Consider the following 24206-nt stretch of genomic DNA (forward strand, 5'->3'; position numbering starts at 1 on the left):
CAACAAAAACCCTAAAAAAGGCAAAAAGCTCCGAAAAAAAAAAAAGCAAAAAACCCCCTCAAAAAGATAGAAAACCGGAAAAAATCCCCCCAAAACAACAAAAAACCCCAACAGGCAAAACCGAAAAAAGCAAAAAACCGAAAAAGTCCTAAAAGCAAAAAAACCCACCAATGACAACAAGCAAAAAAAAAAAAAAAGCAACCGCCCCCCCCAAAACCCCAAAAAGCAAAAAAAAAAAAAAACCCCAAAAAGCGCAAAGAAAACCCTGAAGAAAAAAAGGAAAATCTGGAAAAACTCCCAGAGAAACAGAAAAAAAACCAGAACAGCAAAAAAGACACCCCTCCCCCCCCAAAAGGACAAAAAAAACAGAGACAAAAAAAAAAGACAAAAATGGGACTAAAAACCAAAGTCAGACTCCAGCCACACCAAGCCTGCCCTTTCAGATAACTGCCACGTACAAAGAACAAGCAATATTCCATGACCTCAGAGAAATAAAAGGCCGTCAAGGTAGCCTGTAGGATTCTGGTTCATTTATTGAGTACATGACAGATAAGACAGACAGTGTAAAATCACATGTATTATTTGTACTTTTAAAAAATTACAATAAATTACTGAATAATTAGTAAAAGCAGTTTTACTAATGGCTGCTCTCCAGTGATACAGGACAGAGGAGGCAGAGAAATAAGAAATATGTACCAGCTGTGAATACATACAGAGAATGTCACACAGAGGAATTAACACTGAGTAGCACACCAAGTAGTGTTACATGGGAACATCCAGCCGTTTGTGTCCTTCCCGTCCTTTACATCCGAACGCCAGCCAAAAGCTGCAGCAAACCTTGCCTTCAGTGCAGGGTCTGCTCTCGCCGAGCAGCAGCATCTCTCGCTCTGGCCCTGCAAGGCAGATGCCTGCGTACTGAGATGAATTTATCTGTAGGAACAGCATTAATTCTCCTTCCTTGGAGCACACGCCCTACGACCAGAAGGCTAACTCTTTGTTTCTTCTGGTTTTAATTGATTTAAAAGAGCAGTCACTTAGTCTCCCAGTTATTTTGTCTCTAACTGGAAAGAGATCTAGTCTATTGAGGTTTCCCATAATGTGCTGATGGCAGAGGGCCACACTGCTTTGAATTCGTCCTCTTTAGGTATAAGTGCCCTTTGATGTGTAGTAGTTTCTAAGAGCATGTCCATTGCTAGACTTTTTGTAGAAGAGATGTTCGGAAAGGACACACTGAGCAGCTTGCAGGTGGCACAACACTGCTGCACATCTTCCTGCCCCAACATTTGTGAGGGCTGACTGATCAAAGTATTCTTAGGGGGGTCCTAAAATTGGACCCATCACTAGCTAGTGAAAACGGAGAATCAGCAAGAAACAACGAATGTTTTCTATACCAACAGGGAAAGTCCAGCAGACCAGCATGCTGCTGCTCTGTAACACTACGGCTGATTCACCAATTTATAATTTAGGAACATATTCCCTCATCATTACCACCATGAGGCCGTTGATTGACTTGATGTTACTTCTGCACTGAAGTCAAGGAGCTTGTGGCTTTCCAGACAAACTAAAACCAATGGCTTTCAAAGAATTAGAAAAGCAAATGCTAGAAAACTGGGTTTGTCTGAAAACTCCTAAATGCTGAAGGAGAAAGTGATCATACACTATGAAAATGCCAAATCACATCTGAAAGAAACCTACATATCTGCGAAATGTCTGTGTTTAGACCTTGGGGTGCTGGGAGCAGTGGGGCGCATTTGCATTATAGCTGCTGAGTCACAGAACAGCACTGAAGAACTTACAAGACTATTTATAGGTCAGGGTCCTATAGCACTGGACTACACTGCGTTAGCTCTCAGAGTGGCAGCCAGAGGTGAACACAGTTTCAAGCCAGGCTGCATCTGCTGTACGAGTTACCCAGGAACCTACAGCAAACAAGGGCAGGCAAGGAGCAGTTACTGTCTGAAATAAAACTTCATTAAAGTAAAAGATAGCAAAAGGCAGACATGCATAATTTATGGTGGTAATTCTGTATGTCAGGGGCTATTAGGTTCTAATGGCTCTTGAAAATGTAAATCTAATTCTGTCAGCCAGAGTAGCCAAAGAAGCACCTACACAAAACAGTCACTGTCGGAAGTCCCTTATCGATTGGAATCTATTGTAATTGTGTAGTTACTGGTCTCTGATTAAACAAAACAAAACAACCCCAAACATAAAATACCAAACCATCCTGCCATCTGCCACATTATCTCCCTGTTTCATCTCCCAAAGACAATTCCTGCTTTCTGGAGTTCACCCTGACACAGAGGAAAGTTCATAGTCGCTGGATGAACTGAACTGCCTCTCTACCTTCTTCTGATCTTTGATCTTTTGCAGAATGTTGACCTTTTTTTCAAAGTAGTTTACAAGGGCTGTCTCCGTCAGCATGGAAGCCAAGATCTGCTCAAAGGAGATAGACCAGTCCGTATCGATGGTACTACCATACCTGGCAGCTGAACTACTGCCTTCACAACCAACCAGGACTGTGTCATCTGCAATGTCTTCACACTGCAGGGAGCCTGTGCTGACCATGGAGTAGGAAGACATGGACATATCATCTTTGGTTTCATCATCTGATAGCAGCTGTAAAGGAGAGCCTTGTCCTTCCCCTGACCCGTCTCCTAGAGTTTGGTTCTCCTGCTGTGTTTTTTCAGGCTGAGCATCTCCGCAGGTTTTGTCCTCATGGTCAGTTTGGGGTTGCTGCTCCACTGCTGAATTCTGACTGTGTTCAGATGTTGGTGACTCCTCTTCACTCACGGGATCTTGAGTATTGTTTGCTTTGCAGTCCTCAGACTTCCTCATGGGCCGAGTGGAGAATTTTTTTCCAACCTCTCCAATTCGCAGGAGGAGACTGGCTACAGTAGCAATTGCATGGTACAGCTCTTGCTCCACCGGGTCCTCACTGAACATGTTGTAAAGAGTCTTGCATAACTCTATGAATTGTTCCTTTAAAAGACAAAGGCCAAAAAAAAAAATCATACTTCAGGCTGAAAAATGTTGACAGTGGCAGATGAAGCAACAGGCACCACCTTCACTGACTCCTTATTTATTTGCCTCCCCACCAAGTGGCAACTTACTGTACTGATTCAGAACAGTCCAACACAGGCAAACTCTCTGCTGCAGTGGCTAAATTGAGACACAGCTAGTAATTTAATATCGATGGGGTTTTTTTTTGCTAACAGATGAACAGAGTACTCACATGTTCACATCTGACAAAACCTGAAAATTTTACTTCTGTCCTGTTACTCCTCTGTGGTCAGCTTTTAAGCATTTCCAAACCAGTTTAAGTAGCACCCAACAAGGAAATCAAAGACAGAAAAGATCACACCAGTCATCAGACTCTCTTTCCTGTAACCACATTCTTTGCTCTCCACCAAGCAGCTGTAACTCAAGGCAATGCAAAACCAGAAAAGCCAAACAAGTTTATATGACTGATGGCATATTTGAAACATACTGCTCTGGAGGAAAAACACAGATTGCAGTTCTTATAGGAATAATTGATCTGGGAGGCAGAAATAATCAAATACATTTGATTGGTGGAAACAAAGCAGTTTGTCCACATTCACTGAGTAATTCTACACATTTGTGTTGAATTCGAGGCCTCTAAAGCTCACCAGACCAGAACAGCGGGGCAATCTACAGGCAAGGACTGAGTATGTTGGCAAAATGGCTGCATACGCTGCTGAATTCCCCACTAAGCTGTCAGTCATCTAACTGGAAACCTTCACATTCACTTCTTACCTGGCTCATTTTGGGGAGATCTTTAATGGTTTCTTTCTTGGACTCTTTCTCCTTGGCCCACATTCTTAGGTAGTATCTATAGTCCTGTGGACTGGTACCTTTCTCCTCTGCAAGGCAAGACCAAGCCACTACTGTCAGGTGGTTAATGGTTTCAGGTTTAAAAAGTGAACGCTGTGTCAGCAAAAATCATGCTGAAAGCAGGTTTTATTGACAGTTCAGGAAAGCATCGACCAGGAAGGCTGCATTGTTTTCTGCTGGTTTATGCGATCCAGCTCAGTAGAGCAAAAATTTTAACACTGCTGCATCAGCTTGACTTCTCGTAAATGAACTCCATGAGTTGACAACTTACCAAACGTGATTTACAAATGTTATGATCTTGGTATGTAAAACAGTCAGAGCAGTAAGACATAAGAGATTTATTTCCCAGCTCACATCCCACTTTACCTCTGTCCACGAGGGACACTTTGAAAGGTCTCCTTGATGCAGAAACAGACAATGAGCAGTTCATAATATGAGAGAGACAAGACTAAAGTGTGGTCTATTTGTGATGAAATTACCTTTTTCTGGACCGTTCTCATTTGTCCCTCCTTTATCTTCTGGGGTTTCTAAAAAGTTATGGAATTATAAAAGAATGATTAATAGCTGATTTTCAGCAATACATGAAGAACATATACAAATTAAAATCATACAAGAATATATTTAATAGAATATATTTAATAGAAGTTAGATCTCACACTCCCACATCATGTTTGGAGGAGTGAGCAGAACAGGATGGAAGCAAGAGGCTGATGAGATGAACTGGGTAAAGAGACACACTGAAAAAGCGGGTTGAAGAGCTGAAGTAGAGGGCAGAATTCTTAGCAGAAAGGGTGAAACACAGATATGAAAGACAGCTAAGCAATGTGACAGTTTAAAGACAAAGAAGTTCAGTTATTCAAAGCAAGATAATGAATGGAAAAAACCCAAACCACTACTGAGCACATGTGACTAATATCTACACTCACCATTATTCACTGACTGAACTGACACTTTGAGAGTAATTTGCAGAGTCTGACTTCATAATCTTCACTTCTGGTTCCCTATATTGTCACTAGCTATATAGGAAGTCTTGGCTCAACTCTGACTCTTAAGTTAACCACCTAGCACCAAACTACCCCTTGTACTTAGTCAGATTTTTTTTTTTTTTAGGATTATTACATTTTGGTAAACATTTAGCACAACTGACATAGTTCGACTCCCTATTTGACAATCCCTAAAATCGTATTTTGAGAAATACAGTAAATTAGTCTAATAATTTTACGATTTGATGGCATGCATCCTTACTGCTTTAAATTAGAAGACCATGGAGGAGGCACAGGTGATATCTACCCAGGCCAGCAAGCCTAGCACCCCCCATGCTCTGTTCTGAGCATATTTCCCCTCTGCCAGTTTCTAGGGTGAGATAAATTCCACTGAATAAAGCCAGACAAAACTTATTTTGACCAAGGCTAAAACTCAATAGGTAAAATATACTGAAAGATCTCTAATTACTTATAGCACTTTATTCATAGTGGGAGTGTCACAAGAAAGGAACAGCAGCAACAACTTTGGAGTCTTGAAAATAGCACATGGGTGCTGGCAGATGATATCAGCATTATAGCCATGCTCAATGCATGCACATAATCCATGGACTGACCTTGAGACTCACAGTGCAGGCAGAAATCCAGCTCTGAGACAAAAGGAGATACTTGAGCAGCAGAAAGAGAGGTTGAGGGGACAATATCCCAGATATAACAAGAAGAAAAGGCCAGACACAGACAGACACAGAGAAGGAAACAAAAACAAGAAGAGAGACAATGAGACTTGCATGAAAAACCCAAGTCATGGTGGGAGACAGGGGCTGGTAAAAGCACACTGCTCCTCCTCAGCAGTCTAGAGCGTCTTCAGGGCATGCTGTGTCCTGCATGAAATGGGCGCTGAGGAGTTTAAACTCCAAACTTCTTTCCCATCATGCAACAAAGACCGCGAACTCAAACACACTGGCAATCTTACCATGCTGCCAGTGTGAGACCATGCCTTGCAAAAAATCACCATTCATAGCACATGGATTTATGCTACAACTCCTGCCTAAACTGAGAGGTAAAGGCAGCAAGTTTTGCATTACCTTCTGTTGTAACATCCTCTGTGAAGTAACTCGTAGCCTCCAAAGCAGACTCTGTCTCCTCTGGATTCAGAGCTGTATTTACAGAGAAGGAAATGTTAACATCTCTAAGCTAATTGAACAGCAGTATCACCTACTTCATTAGCAAAATTCATGAGGCATCCCTTTTCAACTGCATGTCAGAACAGACCATGCTCAACAGTAGCAATATATGGAGGCAATCACTCACCGGGAGGCAGATGCAGTTTGTAAAGTACTTTGAGTTTTTCCGTGAGGTCACCATGGTACATCCCACCTGTGGGGAAAAAAAAAAGTTCAGAAAAATAGCGCTTAGGATAAAGAATCACTGTCTGCTCACAGGCTCAAACCAGAATGAGTTCACATGCAATGAGGAAATGCTAACTGCACAAAGCCCTGTGCAAAACCAGTAAAGAAATCCACAGCAAAGCTGCATCTTGTTGGTTTGCCACCTATCATTTCCTAAACCAGGAGACTGACTAGCAGCAAAAAGGCATCTTTTGTTCTGCCTGAGGCTTCTAGTAAGGGACATAGCACCCTCCCCTCACAACAATGCAAACATCACTATCTTCTTTCAGTTCTCCACTTGGAAAAGGACAGAAACATTTTTTGCAATATTCCATCATCTCCAAAAACACCACTTACTCATTCCTGTCACAAACTCCTTGAAGTTAATGAGAGAATCCCTGTTCTCATCCAGAAGCCGGAACAAACGCCCTGCTAGCACAGGTGTATGTGCGCCACAGGACCAGGGGGTCAAACTGATGAACAGCTCTTTGAACTGCTCCATGTCTATGCGATACTGCTCCAGGTAAGGTAAACTCTGATCTCGGCGGGCAGCTGCAGCACGATTATTTCCCCAGTAACAGCTCATCAGATACTTTGCCTTTGGAGGGAAAGGATTAATAGATCAGATTATACTACACTACAACAATCCACAGGAATGGAGACTTTGTTACAGCTCAAGAATAGCATCGAGTAAGCAAAGAGACATTTCGGGACACGCTGTTTATCCCCCCCATTATTCCTAGCATTACTTCACTACAAAATAATACAAAAGGAAGGAAGAGACAGGGATTTCACAGAAAGCACAAAGAATATTTTTAAGGGAAAAATACAAAAAACATGATTTCAGGTTTGAATGAAATGACACTCAGGCTTTACTACAAAGGGAACATGCAGGTTTTAGAACTAAGCCTCTCGTTCTGAGTCTACAGCACAGTGCGACTGAGTTTGCAGTGACTTTGGTAAATGCAGTTGGGTAATATCACTCTTTTAAAAACACATATATTGACAAATGGAGGCAAAGCACTGCAGTAATTTTGTCACAATTACAGAGCAAGTCAATGGCAAACTTGACAATAAAAATTGAGGTACAGTCAATCTTAGCTCCCCATTCTAAGTGTTATGTGACATTCCTTTCCATTGACTCCACAATCTCTTTCTGCGTAAGTATTATTCAAATACTGTGAATGTGTTTTGGACATCTTTGGGGAGAAAAAAAAAAACAACCCAAACCCAAACAATCAGATAGTAATAGGGCCAGTCTCACTGGCACCATGTATAACAGAATGCCGCATCTGTTTCTGACAGGATGGATTAAGAATCAAAGCAAAGTCATTGCTTCCCTTTCAACTTATTTTGATATTTGTTCTCTCTGTGTCAGAACATTCTTCCTCACTCCAGCTTCTTACCTTGAACACTACATACAGCTCTTCTAGTTCTTCAATAGAGAAACCAATGTCACTAGACACAGCTCGGACCTATAGTTAGGGAGAAAATAAGAGTGAGCAATTTATTTCAAAGCTAGTAAAATTAAATATGACTTACTGAAAAATCTGTGTAACAAAAGAGAAGAAAACAAGTGCAAGAAGATATGACACAGGACAGGAAGGAAAGCCTAACCATTCTAATACCTCCCATGGCTATGGATTATAGGTCAGGAAGACAGTTTCTGGCCAAGCAAAAACTGCTGACATTTTGAGCAGCTAGAAAAAATTGCTGTGCTTATTTCCTGTTTGTGCAGACCTGACTGTGCAGACTGTGTTGCCCCTCTCTCTTGTTTTGTCAAATTTCTTTATTCTTATTATTTATTTATCTTCAGATATTTGACTCAGATGCATTGAAAACCAACAGTGAACAAAACACGTGGATGAGGTTCTCCACCTAGGACACGGGAGACAATTGCAATAGATATGGATATTCCCCTTTGGCCATGAACCCTTCTGTAAAATTCCCTAATGCACTAGCATACTCTCTAAATGGCAGGAAAACAATTATCTGCTGGCTAGCTTGTTTCAAAGATTCCAGGCAAGCAGTAAAACAGACAGCACTAAGCAGTGGAGACAATCACAAGGCTTGCAAGTGGTTTTTACCTCCCTCCATGCCAAATACCTCGTTCAACCATGCTCTAGCACTTCATTTTATTAGATTAACTAGAACCATGTGAAGAAGAAATCTGAAAATCCATTAATCCAGTCAGTAAATCAGTTTTTCACATGAACTGCAATTCTGTAAATCACTTAAAACTGGGTATGCTACAGCACAAACTTTCTAGATGCTCACAGCAAAACACATTCCGTTAACATGCCATTTGGTAGCTCATTCAATCTGGGAGTCACATACCACACTCTTCTTGGCTGTATCCTCCAGAGACTGGATCACTTTCAGCCTTTGTTTAAAACGCATTTGTTCAATGTCATCTGCCTTCAGATTGCTAAATTTCTACAAGAAAGGAAGCAGACCAGGTCAACATCATCTCCTAAAGAAAGAACAACCCCTGTTCAATTATATGTTCTTTAACGTGTAATTATATGTCCCCTCAGAGATGATCTAAAACCCCTAGAAGCCTTTTGCCAGCAGCAAGATGACAAGAAAAAACTTGAGCTCTATTCCCTATTCACCCCTGTCCTGCAAGAGAAGTCATTCAGAATTCATGAGAAATCCACCATCAGAGGTTTCTAAAGAAGAGCTGAAAAAGCATCTGTCAGGACTGATGGAAATAGAGATCCTGTGCTGTGGCAGGAATAAGAGAATAGGCAGGTTGTCATTCCTCCCAGACCTGTTTTTTTTCTAGGACCTATATGAGATTCAACTAGAAACACCAAAGTCGACAGACTTTTCTACTGACTGGGTCAGACAACCAAGGTGAATTTGGTGACACCCTTTTATAAAAGAAACTGAGAACAAATAGAGATGGCAGATTTGAAGAAACAAACAAAACAATCCAGCAAAATGATAGCTGCCTGACTGCAAGCAGCTAGAGAGGCACAGGATGAACAACAGGAGATAAAAAGGGAAATGAATCCACATTTACCACAACATAGCAGAGAAGAACTGTCAAACACCAGCTCTGTTGCCTGTGTTCTTTCCATCATTCAGATACAAATTTCTTATGAGTTTGTTCTCAGTATGAATAATGAGGTACACCTCCACCAGTGCAAAGGTATTCCAACAGCACTGGCACCATTCTCGGGTCACTTTCCTATTACTATAATGTGGATCCCAGAACAGGATTCCAGCGCACCTGAACTGGGATGCTTCTGTGTTTCTGCAGTATGCCTCACAATTTTAACCCTGAATGTCCTTCCCCAACTCCCTAGCACTGACAATCCTCACATACAAGTAAGAATGGAGACTTTTTTTTTGGCAAAGCAGGAAGAAATCTCTGGTCTGTAATTTTTATTTATTTGCAGTCTTTGTCTTAGTCTCCACTGGTGTTGGGGAGACTCTTTGCAATCCACAATAATCAACAGTGTTAGGCCCTACTCATACCAAACAGGAGGATTAATGGCTTGGGCTTGCACTCCTTGAGCACCTCAAGCTACGAACACTGGTCAAATTCTGGCTGCACAAAGTATAAGACTAGATGTCAGCACACAAAAATCTCTTGGGGAAAAAACTAAGCCAGAACCTTACCTCGTAGGATGTTCTGATGAGTTCAAAGATGTCGATTTCAAGTGGCGGGTCATCTCCACTTGTCAGTAAGGCATGCAAGTGGGGAATAGGGGGAGAGACACTCTGTCTGTTAACTACATTGTCCAAATATCTGTGGGGAAAAAACAGATGTAAGACTCCAGGATTAGTGTCCAGAAAAAGAAGTAATATCCTAACCACATCATTCCCAACTTCTTCATATCATTAATCTAAACATGTAGGAAAATTTAATTTTTCCCAGCTAACCTGCAATACTACCCTCAATGTAGCTGAAGTAAAGTTGATTCTCACCCTATTTTTGGCATATGTACTCTTTTTAAAGTGGGCTTCAAGTAGTAAGCTGAAGATCTTGCTGCACATAGAACTGTAGCAAGCAGATATCTCCCAAGTCTAGTAAATGTAAGATTCTTCTATGTTTCTAGAATGCAATTCCTGCCAGATCTGATCTTAATAGTAGATCAGAATTCTTCAGTGAATTTTGGATAACCAGCCCTTTGGAGTTTAAATTCAAACTGAGATGGAGGAATGCATTATGCTGCAAAGCACACAATTCTAGAAATATGGGATTCCTCCATATTTGAGCCAAAAATTAATTTCAGTTGTTGTAGAAAGCAATAGCAAACCTCTCTGGTGCTCAAGTTGCATCCTAGAGTGTTTGTTATCTGTGACCTGCTATGTAGTGGAATTAGGTAGAAAGAGATGATGACTAAAAGAGAACTGTTACTAGTCAGTTACAAATAAGAGCAATGAATGGTACCTGCCCAGAATAGTCATGGCTTCACCTTCATCACAGCACTGTAACAACTTCTCCACGTTGGCATCGAGTATGGCCAATGACATCTGCAAGATAAACTTGATTCCCTCATAGAAAAAACAGTCAACAATGACCACGGCACTCTCAAAGGGCATGACACTGAGAAAAAGAGTGAGAAACCAGGAAAGGGATATGGTGGAAATCACTCCCAGGTCCTGCATCTTTTCTGACAGCTGTGGAAGATACTCTCGTGTAAGTTCTTCAAAGATGCCTTGGTCCACCAATGCACCTGGGAAAACAAAACTAATGGTAGAACTCAAACTGGTGGTATCATGGTGCTATACCCTGGTGGTATCATGGTACTATATACCCAAGCTAATCAATTATTAAACAAAATAGTGTAAGTTCACTTTCATTTCATATAAGCCTCTTAACATCCGAACTAAAATTAACACATTTATTTAGATTTGTTCCCTGTTTTCAATAAAACCAACATATTTAGATAGAGACTATTCCTACATTGCAGAGCATGTAGAAACAGAATCTCTCTTTGATCTATGCATTTTCCCTGAAAGGAGGAATGATTACTGATATTATGGTATTTACATCAAACTACACTCTTTTACACAGATCAACTTTAACAGCCCATGAAGTGGTGCTTTCACTAACCTTTCCTGGGAGCCTATTCCAAAGATTTAATACATCATTCAGATGGGTAAAAAAATAACCCAATAGTTTTCTTCTAGATATGCCTCCTTACTGCTAATGGTCCCTCCTGCTACCAATTTCTAGCGACTTCATCTTCCTTGTTACTACAAGGTAGTACTACTACCTTGGTAGCCTGTAGTGTCTCTTCCTATGTCTCCATCACACACCTGCAACTTTAAAGGGAACAGGGTTGTGCTTCATCATCTTTAAAATGCATCACATTTAATTCATTCTGAATAATAAAATGTTCCTGAGAGACGCTGGTGCAACTGTAGCTGAAAATCCAGGTTCCAGCATGAATTTGACAAAGACTCACCCACCACTCTTGTGTTGTAGTAATCTGGCAACATCCGCTCACATAAAGCCACTAGGAGCCAGAAAGCCTCTTCCTCATTGCAGTATAGCAACAGTACTGATGTAACAATGTTCATGGCCTATGAGCCGGCAGAGTTAAATATGTAGATACAGGAGAGAAACATGAAGATGTTTCATGAAAGCTCTGTCATAACAGACCAGCTAAACATAAAAAGCATGAATACAGCAAAACTGGCACTAAGAATCACATCTATTTCCAGCTCTTACTGGTATCTAAGTCAATAGATGACCTTCAGCCAATTTACGTTCCTGTTTCAGTTCCTTTGGTTGTGAGGCAGTGAATACAACAACTACTTTTTGTCAAGCACTTTCATTAATCAATGTGACTAAGCGTAATTTTCAAAGTTTTCATAAAAAGTTCTGTAACAATATGGTCGTAACAGAATAACATAACGAGAATCTCTAATACAAGAGCAATACACAAAATGAATCCGAATTTCCACTGAGTTGTTTCAGAAACCAGCACCTGGCTTTGTTTTCAATATACTGCCCATGTGCATCATCACTTATTCGATTTAATTGCTCTTTTCAATGAAACCAAAAGATGTTTTTGCTGAACTAGGGAAACGTCTAGCAGGAAAACTAGTAAAAGACTGTCATTAGACCTAACAGAAATATGCAAAGTCTATTTAAATGCTGTATCCAAAGGAGAGTTAAGAGATCTTGCAACACCACCGCTTCTTTCCTACTCACAGCACCACATGGGCAGCATGAAGAAAAAACCTGAAACTGAACAAAAAGCTGCAGAAAACGTCCAAGTCGGCTGTGGTCATTGCATAGGGCTAACAAGTCCAAGTCTTTCTTACCTGACAGTACCCAATTGTTGGATTTCTGAATGCATAAGCTGTTAAGACTCTCCGGAGGGCAGCAATTCCCAGTTCATTCTGGAAGGCAGGATGTTCTGGCATAGAACGGTGCAGATCTCTCTCAATTTCCTCTGTAGCAAGATTGTATTTTCCCATTGACTGCTCCACAAGATCTGCATAGTAACCAGGATGAGTCACCATCTCATTCCAAGCCCCTGTAACGACAAACAAATACTGCTTCGCCTCTTGAGTTTTGGAATACAGATTTTATGCCCACAGTTTCAGAGAAGCAGCAGCCAGGAAGCACTACACGAACTCATCAACTACAAATAGATATGAAAGTATAGTAACAAACTCATTGTTAAATATAATGTTAAGAGTCTAGGTCCCAGCACTGAAATGCAGACAGAGAAGGCTACAAAGAAAATCTCAGGAATGCGATCACCACATTTTTGGCAGAAACACCACGAAGTATCATTCAGGTGGAGTTAACTTGTGATTAACTTCTGAAAGATTTATACCTTTTCCTTTGAGATGTGCAGAAAGCTTAATCCTGCTAGCTGTCAAAGTATTCAGCACCACCTCCTACCTGAGAAAAGGAGCCACAGCTCTCCACGAAGATTCTCTGGGATTCCTTTTTGCACCAGCTCCCTAGTCTTGGCAGTCCGATACATACACATTCCTCGCCCATATTCAAAGAAATGAATGTTCCAAGACTCTTCCTTCATCTTCTCCTTTGCCTTCACAGGAATAAATATGGCCATTTTAGGAGATTAATATATTTTTATGTTTGTAGGACAGGTGATTTCTGAGTATACTCAGGCCTACACTTCACAAGAGAAATGCACTGTGACATTTAAAGCCTTCTTCCTGCTGAATAAAAGGGTGTATGCTAATCTACACTGTTCTGAATTAATTCTGACCTTGCAAAGTCAAGTCTTTACAATACTACCATGGGCTGGGCAATGGCATTACATCTTGCAAACCTCTACATAAATGCAAGCAGAACCATGGTCTAAGACAATTAACAAGTAAGCAGAGATACCAGTTCTCTGGTTCCTTGATTTGAAGAAAAGTAGTTCTTCACAGACATGAACTTACATCCCAGACACACCGTAACACTAATTTCTCAGCCTCTAGTCAAGTATCTCAGGTATCTCAGTACTGATAAAGTAAGCTGATGGTCAGGTTACATTTATGCAGCACTATCACTTTGACAGATACAGCAGTGATCCTGCAGGACTGACCACGGATAAAATGCATTTTCAGAATCTTACAGCAGGACGGGAAATCTGCAATCTACTGCAAACTATTTATAGTTAATTGTTTTAAGTGAAAATATTATTTACTCCTTTGGGTCCCAAGAGCTCCTCGGAATTTCTTCTGAAGAGTTTGAGTAGTCCCTGTGAGGCTGTTGGCACTTCCCCGGCAGAGAAGTTGACAGGTCGATTGCTCAGAGAAGATGTGGGGCTAACCGCAAGAGGGCTGCTGGAAGGCAACTCTGGAACCTCCTGAACAAGAGAAGATAAAGCATCTGAGCTCAGGCAGCCTCCCTCCTCCGCTAATTGTCTAACAAAGAGACATCATTTGCTGGTAAAGAGTACTGTTAACACACTGTAAGGAGCACTACTCTGAAAAGTTGACATATGTTCCTCCCAGCTATTTCCTTAGTACCTCGCAACCAGGATCGGCCAAATTCCACTTCCATTCCCTGTCGCTGCCGCATGGTTTCTTGGATGGCGTTCTCTGCAAGAAGTCAGAGATTCTCTGTACCAAGAAATCTCGGTCTTTCAGATTGGCAAAGAAGAAGGTCATTTTACTTTTAGTGCTGATGGACAGAGGGCTGGGCAAGACACTGGAACTATCTGCTTTCTCAACTATTGTCACCTAGAAGACAAAGACAAGGGCCATTTGGATCTAGCAGATTCTCCTTTATCTGTAAAGCACTGCACAGAAGCTAGAAGCACACAAAAGACAAGGCCTGTAGTCTTAACACACAGCTAAGAAATCCCCACCTCCCTGAGAGGAATGATGAGATGACAGGCCTCCTCTGCCTTGCTGGCAAAACAGATATAATTGTTGGAAACAAACATCTGGCCAGGAATATGCATCTTGTTGAATGGTGTCCACAAGGTACAGTCTGTATGTCCATCCAGGCATTCATCCTTGGGCAACCGGAAGGTGGCACGGTAGCATTCGTTTTTGGCTCGAGCATCCAGGTCTCTGGATGGGGAAAAGTAAAGAGTAGTCCTCAGAGGTTTTTTCTCACTTGAAAAATCCACTCAAACACTAATGTTAAGTATTCATTCCAATCACAACCTTCAGTCTGTGCTGTGTATTCTTAGCATTTATTTCTCTAACTGAGATGCCACCCCTTATCTGACTCCTCTTTCAGCCTTCAGATATGCTTCACTGACAAGGTATGTCCTGCAATACAAGATAAAAGTGCATCTGCGAAACTTCAATGTTACATCAGATTCTGAAATGGCAGAGAAGAGTCCCCAGTGGAAGGATTTATTACAATACAAACATATACTACTTTTTATAAATCTCCAATTTCAGACGAGGGGGCTGATGTAATTTTCTACTTTTTGGTTTTTTAAATAGGATTTTCAACAGTTTCTAGCTGAAAATTCTGTATGACAGTGGCTAGTCATGCATGAGAAAGACATGAGGGTGTATGTAAACTCAGTACCAATTTGGGATGGAAAAAAAAAAAGAATAGGCAGAGGGCTAATGACTGAAATAAGTGATGCAGCAGTGCGAAAACCCCAGTGGCACCTGGGAGCTACACAGTAATGCAGATTTATTATTACAATCCCCTGTTATCTGTCTTCTCTTCTCGCTGCTGGAAACATGTACCTTTTTAATGCAGAGATGTTCTTAAGAGGCTTCCTGGGCTTTGGGAGGGACTTGTCCTGTAGGAAGCTCTCATTATCCAACAGCTGTCGCATAGCAATGTTAGCCAACTGCTCCATCAGCTTGAATGTCTCGTTGATGTTGAGAAACATGGAAAAATAAAGTTCATTGTCCCTTGTGCTTACTTTAATGCACTCAGGGAACAGCAGTGTAGCATTTTTTTCCAGCTGGGTTATGTCCACCCACTGGATCACCAGCGTAACTGGGAAAAAAAGTTCAAAAAAACTACTATTACAATTCAAGGCAAAACAACAAACAGAAGCTCTCAGTGTAGCAGCATTTTTCCCCTCTTACACATGGACAATTCTTTTCTTCATACCTTTACTGGGTTCTCCAAAAATACTTGGAAATAACCTTTGGGATTAACTAGACTAGAAATAATGCAGTTCCAAAAGGACCATCTCCCATCCAGTGAATACTTTCAGTTACAATTACACAAGTTTTCAGTCTTTCTTTCCAGCAAATTAGCTTTGGACTCAGGAGTTCAAGCTTTGTAAATACTGGGTCCTGGTGGTGGTTCCAAATAAAACTCAAAGTCAAAATATTGCTTGGTTCTCTAATCCAGTTGAAGTAAAACTTCAGGTGTACTTGTACAACTTAAGAAATGTCTTGACAAATGACTCAGACACTCGGTCTAAACGTCACTGAAGTGCCTATGAGTGCAAGGATCTACGCATTGAGCTAGAGCTCAAAGGACTTCTAAAAGGAAAAACACTGTCATCTTAAAAAAAGTTCACACAAAAGATCAATTGCATCAAAAAGATCATAGGAAACTACAGAAAAACAACTATGAGGCTTACAACTCACCCTCTTTGCCCAGCAGGAAGGAGTAGAAACAGAGGTGATTGACGGTGAGGTACAGCCAGCCCTGCCTGGGTACACGCCCCTTCCAATAGCTGCAGGAATAGTAATTGACCAACTTCTCCACCTCGGGCATCCCAAACTGCTTCCGCATCTTCAGTTCAGCCTCTTTGAATTTACCTGGATCCTCTTCACTCTGGGGCTGCTCATTCTTGTTCTCTTCAGCAATAATTCCCTGAAGGGACATGGGAGGAGAGAGAGAAGAAATGGAAGGGAACATGTCTGCTGACAAACATAATATACAGCAAAAGGTCACAGTAGCAATCCCTAAGACAGAAAGAAGACACATGCCACAGCAGTTATCATTTCTCCTGTCATGTTAGAGAAATGGTAAAGACATGTAGAAAGAGCAGTCAGACAGTCAGGGAGTCTATGATGCGGGATCTACTCCTGAATGCACGCAGCAAGGATCCACGTTTAACTTGACTGGGCTTCTCACGGCTGGCCTGGTAACACTTTGAACACCCTGCAGGAGAACTGAAGTCTATTTTCACTTGCAAACATGCTTCTTCAAGAGGAAGAAGATCATCTGCCAGGAAGGGCTGAACTTTGCAGTCTGTCAGATCTTGACTGGCCAGAAGGAAAAACAAATGACCACAATCTCTCTCACAATCAGAGAAAATACAAAGAATCTGACTGGAGTACTGGAAAAGATTCAATTGCTGCTGTTCAGTAAAAACCCCTGTATTTATAAGTTTCTGCTCTGGCTATTTGCGGGCTGGGAATCTGAGGTGTGTTAACTGCACAAGAAGCAGAGACACCTATCTGATTGAGAAGCCAGTGGAAGTTGGGGTGCAGCTCCTTCACAACCTAGATGCCTTTTAGATCATTGTAACAGGGCAAGTACATTGCTTGCAAATTAGAATTCTCTCTCCCATATTTGTTGCTAGATGAACCCTCATTAAACATTCTCTCTGCATCAAATATACAATCGGAAAGGATTTAAAAGACATATTATATTGTAATTAGTAGGAGCATCCTAAGCAGGCTGTTCTTGAGGTCTACTGCTCATAACCTTTCCCCCCGGCAAATACATTTGTCCATTGTTAAGACTGCAACATGATCCTGATAATACTGTAAGCATTCCATAACAATTCCAAATGTATGTATGTCTGAAAAGGGAGCAGAGAGGAGTTTTGCAATGGAGCTCTTGCTCCCTCCCAAGGGTAAAAAAATTCTTAAACCACCTCTCCATTCTTTCTCAGGATCTGGAAGTCCTTCAGGGAAACACATTGCTTACATGTATCTTGCCCTTGACAAAGGTGGTGATATCTTCTTCATTATCAAAGATGGATAGAGTCTGCAGTAAGTTATTCTCCAGCCATTCCCAATGCTTTGTGATCTCTTTACGAGATGATCCTAATTGAAGGGGTGAAAGATGATGGGAAAAGCAAATAAAAGTAAATTAGAAGAAGGTCTTCTACCCTCCAAGTTCACAGTAGGAAACTAATAATTACCAAACAGTGATCAGGACAAATCAAACACACCAACTGTATACATGTCAAGGGTATTTTATGTACACCAATGTTCCGTTTCTAATTAAATGTCTCCACTGCCACCAAGGATAATCAGCACACTACCAATAGATCATCCTATTTGCCAGTGCACACCAAACAGCTTTTTTTCCCCAGACAAAAAGCATTTTTCCCCAGACAAAAATTACTCTTTTAATTCCTGGTATTCTAAAATAAAAATAATGAACTTTCAGAAGAACCTTGAAATTTCAGAACAACTGAAGTTTTGACATCTACGAAGAGGTTCCATTTTCCATGGGCAATAGTCAGCAAAGAGCATACAATTCCAAAACAAAAAGCAACCAAAATATTCACATGCCAGAAAGTTCTTTGCTTTTTTAAATAAAAATCTCAGCAAAGCTTATATCAGTTAGTTGTCTTTAACTATACAGTCTATAACAGTACAAAAAGGATAAGCTTCACTGTGTAACCAATTTAAAGAACTTTTCTATAGAAAGTTGCCTTAATTAGCTGCCATTAATTATTTAAAAGATTTGTGTTTACTAAAAGGTTTCTTCCTCCCTATCAATGGCTATCACTATATTCTCTTGTAAACTGAAAAAAAATCAGAAGAAATAAAAACAGCAATTAATTTTTTTAACAAGATAATAAAGATCGTTAAATGCAGACAAAAAGAAATCTGTTTAAATGCAAATAAAAGACATTTTTAAGTTTCTCTTTGCCAAATTCCAGTAAATTTATGTTCTGAAGTTTCATACAAAAGCAGTGGGATATCTAAAAATGCTACCAGCGTGACTCCCAGTACTTGATTTCTCTGTGAGTACATCAGACCCCTCTGTGTGGTTAATGATGGAAAAGAAGAAAGCAGCACACAACACAAGCAGCTCCGTAAAGCTATTACTCTACCTGAGTTTCTTTTTTTAGAGGCAGCTTCAGCAATGAAATAGTCTTCATGTATTTGTAGTTGGACACCTAACCACAAAACCCAACACAAGCTAATCTGTGGTTTCATAAGCAAAAATAACTCCAGGACCTGAAACCAAAAACTAGAAGCAAGTAAAGCTGTCTTGTCTCAAAGGAATGCAGGGCTATGAATTTGAGTTTGTGTGTACAGCCCCATAGATTAGGGGGGATTAGGATTAAAGAAAAATATTTTTTCTTTAGCCTCTGTATGTAAGTTCACTTGACATCTATCCTAGCCATTTGACCCTGTTTTTAAAGCATAAATTATTTTGAGTAATATGAAATGGCTTATTTTAAGGGCACAGAATTATCAATTATAGGATACACAGGTCCAGCAACAATGGCCTGGGAATAAAGTTTGCGTTCTGTTTTCTTTCATGAGCTGCATCTCTCACCAAATGACAGCAGACAAATGGCTAAAACAAGCCAGGCCTCAATAACTGACATCTTTGTAAGAACAACATTAGAATGGCATACATGAAGGAGTAAAATTCTGCAATTCCTACAAAGAGAGCTGTAAGAAGAAAGCGCTGAAAGGCCAAAGCTGGATATGTGACCAGAATGCTGCCCACTAGTATTTACTAGTGTAAAATAATACGCATTGTTCAACTAGAGAGCCATACACATTTTATAATTTAAGTGAATGCCAGTGTTCTTACTTCAATGGTAAAATGAGAACCAGATATGATTAAAAAAATACTTTGGATGACGACAATGTATTTACTCCAGCATAATAATTTACCAAACTCCATTCAGTTGTTACATAGCCCATCTCATTTTACCATGCTGCATTACTTAAAAGTAACTGAGATATAGAGGATATCAACTAAAGACTCCTGCAATTGTACAAAAAGAACACACTCATCGAGTGTCAAGATACTATAAAATTTCAGATTTGCATCATATGCGGCCACTAAATATTCTGCTTTTTACTACAGAGTTTCTGGCCTGCCATTTTGTTTTCTTTCTTCCTCTCTGCCTTCTCAAAAGGGAAACTGAGTTTCTGTGAAACACAGCAACTTCTAAACCTCTCTTCTGCAAAATTTAAGTAGCTCTGCAAGGGAGAATATTGTGTCGGCTGCCTGGGGAGAAGATGGGAACAGGGAAAATTACGTCAATGTCTGTGGGCTTAGCAAATGGTTACTTCATGCTCGGATTTTACATCTCAACCACAAAGTGAGAAGTGAAGATTCTTACTGTAAACAAAATCAGTCTAACAAATATGTCTGAAGATATTTTCTCTTTAGCAACCAGTAGGACCTAAAGCCTTAATCAAAGTTCACCACCAGATATTAGAAGGTTGTACCATGATATTCTAATACAGCAGTTACATTTCTCAAGTAAAAGAGGTGAAGGATTCTTGATGTTTTAAAAAGATATAATTGTAATATATTTTACAGAGATAGTATATCTATATATATCTATTACAAGCCAGAAATAGCAGAAAAAAATAAATTGGATCAAGACAGTAAAGAGATTTTTTTTTTTTTTACGTGTTCCTGGTAAACAGGTTTTGGCACAACACTTATTCTCTGAACAATCTTAATATGACCTTGCAAATCTTGGAAGAAAGAAAATTCATAACATCTGCAGAAACAGAAGTTTTTAGAGAGCCTTAAGTTCCTACACTACAGTTTAAACAACACTGAGAAGTTTTGCCATTTCTGGCATATTCCACTACCCCACCAGAAGCTCTAGAAAGTTTCCCGAGCAGTCACAAAATACTCTTACGTGGGACAACGGATCATCTGAACTGAACAGACAACAGAGTAACAGCCCCTGACAAGAGTCCAATCAATACACACCACACGCCACTGCCCAATACACTTGAGAGTCCTGAGTCTGGTGCAGAATACGGTATGGGGCAACTCTGGCACTGGAATCCAAAACCACGTCTAATGTTCCCACAAGAAGACCTAGGAGGCAAAAGAGAGAGAAATTAAAGCAATGCAATACCAAAATGAAGAATTGGGTTAAGTAAAAATACAGGATAAACACTACAGAAAAATGCTGGTGTTCGTATCATGTACGCTGTGATGGAAGAGCAACGGTGCTGGGTCAAGAAAACAAAAACATACATCAGTCACTGCAAGCAAATTACCTATAAACCAACTACAGCCAATACCATTGGTAATGGATAAAGTTTAGATGGCAATTAAATGTCTACTAAACCTCATTATAATCCTCTGCCTTCCTAGAAGAGTTTTCTAATAAAAGTGAAATGTATTTCCTCTGTGGGGTTTCTGTTGCTAATAGTGATTTTTAAGCCTACTAAACTAAAACACAGAAGATTTTTCAATGCTGTATCTTTCAGCATCACCTATGCAAACAGTAGGTAAGGTAACTCATCCAGAATGGAACCAAATAGCTCTAGAAACACTGGTAGTCCCAGGTGGCAGTGATGTTTCTAGAAGTACTTTGATTATACAAAGAAAGAAGGCAGAGAATCAAAATTTGGTAATACAGAAGTTAAAATATTTTTGATATGATGTTAAATAAAAAAGCAGGCACTTCCAGAATAAATGCTGACAGCCACCAGACTTTGCAAAGCATATCCATTTATTTCAATTGAGTCTATTTACTAGATAAATCAAATATCTAAGATGATACTTTGCTCTGTTATTTTAGATAATGTACTATGACCATCTTTAATGCAAATTAATTTTGCAACATCCTCTTGATTAAAAGTTTTCTAATACATGAAAACTTTAGAACTTGGAGAGGGAGCATGGTTGCTCCTCTGGACTGCTATTCGGGAGGCCTGGGCTCAATTCCCTGCCCTCCTCCCTACAGTTTAGGGAAGTCTGAGCAAATTGTACTCAACCATATCTCATTCATTATCATGAAACATGCTACTTCCTCCCCTTTATCTCTCGTGGCTATCCAAAAGCAAGAAATAGATTATGAATATACTTCAAGAGAAGTGCTATCCATAGCAAGTTCATCTGGTAATCCTTAAAAGAAATATGTATGTATCCAGCACAGTAGGATCTCACTTCTGGCTCCAGGTTTCTCGTGTATAGTTTTAGGCAGAATACAGATTAAAAAGTCATTTTGAATACTTCCTATAACAATACTGAATGTGTCAAATACTGACATATGGACCAGTAACAAGACATGTTTAAGAACCTGAGTATGACAGGAACTTAAACACCTTTCCAGCTTGGCTCTAACTCTAAAATGTCAACTTGTAGTTGTACAGCTCCAGAAGGAGGACACGTGGCTTTTAACACGTAGGAGCTTTGAAGAAGACTCTCTCACTAAGCTAAACTAGCACAAGAAGCAAACTGGCTCAAAGTTTCAACCATTTAAGAACAGATTAGTTTAAATGTTTCCAGAATAACACCAGGTGTCATTTCTTCTTGTAAAAATCTGGGAAATTCCAGAATGCAACTACATGCCTACATGCAAAATTACACAAATAAGCTATGTTACATAAAACAGAGTAATTCAAAATCATTTTGAAAAGACAAAATATGCTAAGGATGTTTATCAGCTGCGTCATTTCTGTCGTTAGCATATTTGGTTAACAGGGCTAATAAATGAAACTGGTTGTGCATAATTCACAAATGCAAAAAGCTCATTTTTGTTATTCACAAAACTGTGTAAGCATTTTGCATGTAAATAGGCTGTTTGCAAAGTGAGGAGATTTTTTGTTGTTGTTAACATTGTCCCTTGGTCACACTTACGTTTTTTTAATGGTTTCTGCCACCAAACATGGCTATCAGGCATATGCACACAGGAGTTATCACTGGGCTGCACCCATACAACTTCACCCCCCGGCTCAAGCACAGCACAATTTTCATACAGATATTCATTAAAAACAACGTCTTACTTTCATCCTCTAAACCTTGAAAAAAACCACCAAAAAAAAAAAAACCCCAAAGAAAACACCTCAATAATTCAAGGCAACATGAGTATGACACAGAAGCCATTTTTGACAAGGGAAGAAAATCATCCCAGCCACCCGTTGCAGTTACTTGTCCTCCCAGCGCAGCAGCACCGCGGGGGAGGCCTGACCACAAACACCCCCCGCAGTGCCAGGCGCTGCCCAGACCCAGCCGGGAGGCAGCAGGCACGGCCCACGGCTCCACGGCCCGCGGGGCCAAACGGGCGCCTGCCGGGAGGGCGGAGGGACGGGGCAAGGCGCGGACAGACCCACCTGCGGGTGCCGCTTGCCGCCAGCTGCCACAGCCGCCCAGGGCGTCCCAGCGGCTGGGCGCTGCCGGCGGGGGCTCTCCGGGGGTACACACGGCAAGGAGAAGCCAGGGGAAAGGCGGAACGGGCTCATCCCAGCCGGCGGGGCCTGCATCTCCCCCTCCCGGCTCCAGCCCCGCAGCCGTACCGAGGCGGGCGGCTCCCGCTCCGCCCTGACGGGACCCGCACCGCGGTTCTGGGGTGGCCCCTCAGCGCCCCCCCCGCCCCGGGCCAGGCCGGGCCCTGCGGGGATACGGCAGCGGGACAGGAGCCCCCCCCTCCCCGCTAAGCGCCAGCCCCGAGGCGGCCGGGCCGGAGCCTCCCCTCAGCCCCGCCGCGCCTCACCCGTGAGGCCGCCCCCTTTGCCGTGTCCCCGCCGGCGCTGGAGCAAGAAGAAAGGGTTGGCCCGCTCCGTAACCCACAGCGCGCCGGCCAGCAGCACCTCCTCAGGCCCCAGCCACATCGTGGCGGGGCCGCCGCGGCGGAGCGGCTCGGCGGGGCTGGGCTCGGCCCGGCCGGAGCGGGGAGGAGGCGCAGGGGGAGCGGCCGAGCCGCGCCGACAGGTCACGGGGCCGCGCCGGTGGCCACGGCTCCCTCTAGCGGCCCGGCCCCTTCACTGCAGCGGGGCGGTGCCAGGCTGCCGCCGTGGCGCGGGAGCGAGGGCCGCGGCTGCGTAGAGGCGAGATCGCAGGTTCGAGCTCCGCTCCCCAGAGTGCGGCCATTGCCACCTCCCCGTCCCATCCTCGGTGGGCAGTTGGGGTTCACCTCCGCTCTCTGCAGAGCGGGTCCCCTCCTCTGCCTCTCGGTGGCACCCTGTACTGAAAAGAACTTTGCCAGGGCGGCTCGAATTTGACGAGGGTAGTGTGCTCAAACAGTAAAATATCAGGCAAATGAAAAATCTTCCTGTGCAGCCCTATGGGACCCATTGAAGTTGCCATTACCTAAGACAAATTATTTAAATGCTCCCTCCCATTGTACATGCAGTAATTTGTTGACAGGGAGCTCCCAGCGCAGCTTAGCAGGGAGCAACAGCCTCCTCCAAACCGCTGCCGCTGCCCTCACCTGCGGCCCCCGGCCCCCTGCACAGCGGGGAACCATCCAGCTCTCCTGCCCGGGCTGGCGATGCTTTCACTTCCCCTTTGGGGAGACGGGAATTCATTTACGCTTTTTGCTGCAAAGCACATGCACTGCCAGGCACCGCCAGCATCTCAGCCTCAGCGAGCCAGCCCGTGCCCCGCCAGGTCGGGGTGCTCAGCGTCCCCCTCCCGGCAGCCGGATTC

At 42.0% G+C, this 24206-nt stretch overlaps 1 protein-coding gene across 4 annotated transcripts; it reads right to left on the reverse strand.

Moving 5' to 3' along the window:
* Positions 1 to 508: 508 nt before the first annotated feature.
* On the reverse strand, positions 509 to 23497 carry TBC1D9B (TBC1 domain family member 9B). 4 transcript variants are annotated; one of them, XM_054841549.1, is made up of 22 exons: positions 23272 to 23497; positions 20535 to 20645; positions 17532 to 17650; positions 16238 to 16466; positions 15374 to 15632; positions 14527 to 14734; positions 14186 to 14398; positions 13861 to 14022; positions 13101 to 13251; positions 12512 to 12726; positions 11647 to 11764; positions 10626 to 10911; positions 9851 to 9980; positions 8558 to 8656; positions 7627 to 7695; positions 6578 to 6818; positions 6144 to 6209; positions 5918 to 5989; positions 5450 to 5500; positions 4332 to 4379; positions 3775 to 3881; positions 509 to 2979 (listed from the first exon to the last, which is right to left on the reverse strand). In XM_054841549.1, exons 1-22 carry the CDS (start codon positions 23387 to 23389, stop codon positions 2287 to 2289), a joined length of 3765 nt encoding a protein of 1254 aa, XP_054697524.1. In that variant the 5' UTR covers positions 23390 to 23497; the 3' UTR covers positions 509 to 2286. The 4 variants fall into 4 exon arrangements, with proteins under 4 accessions (XP_054697524.1, XP_054697526.1, XP_054697525.1 ...); XM_054841551.1 differs by lacking the exon at positions 23272 to 23497 and adding an exon at positions 22419 to 22587; XM_054841550.1 differs by lacking the exon at positions 5450 to 5500.
* Positions 23498 to 24206: the final 709 nt, after the last annotated feature.

The sequence above is a fragment of the Grus americana genome, chromosome 14 (genome assembly GCF_028858705.1).
Source record: "Grus americana isolate bGruAme1 chromosome 14, bGruAme1.mat, whole genome shotgun sequence".
Classification (NCBI taxonomy): Eukaryota; Metazoa; Chordata; class Aves; order Gruiformes; family Gruidae; genus Grus; species Grus americana.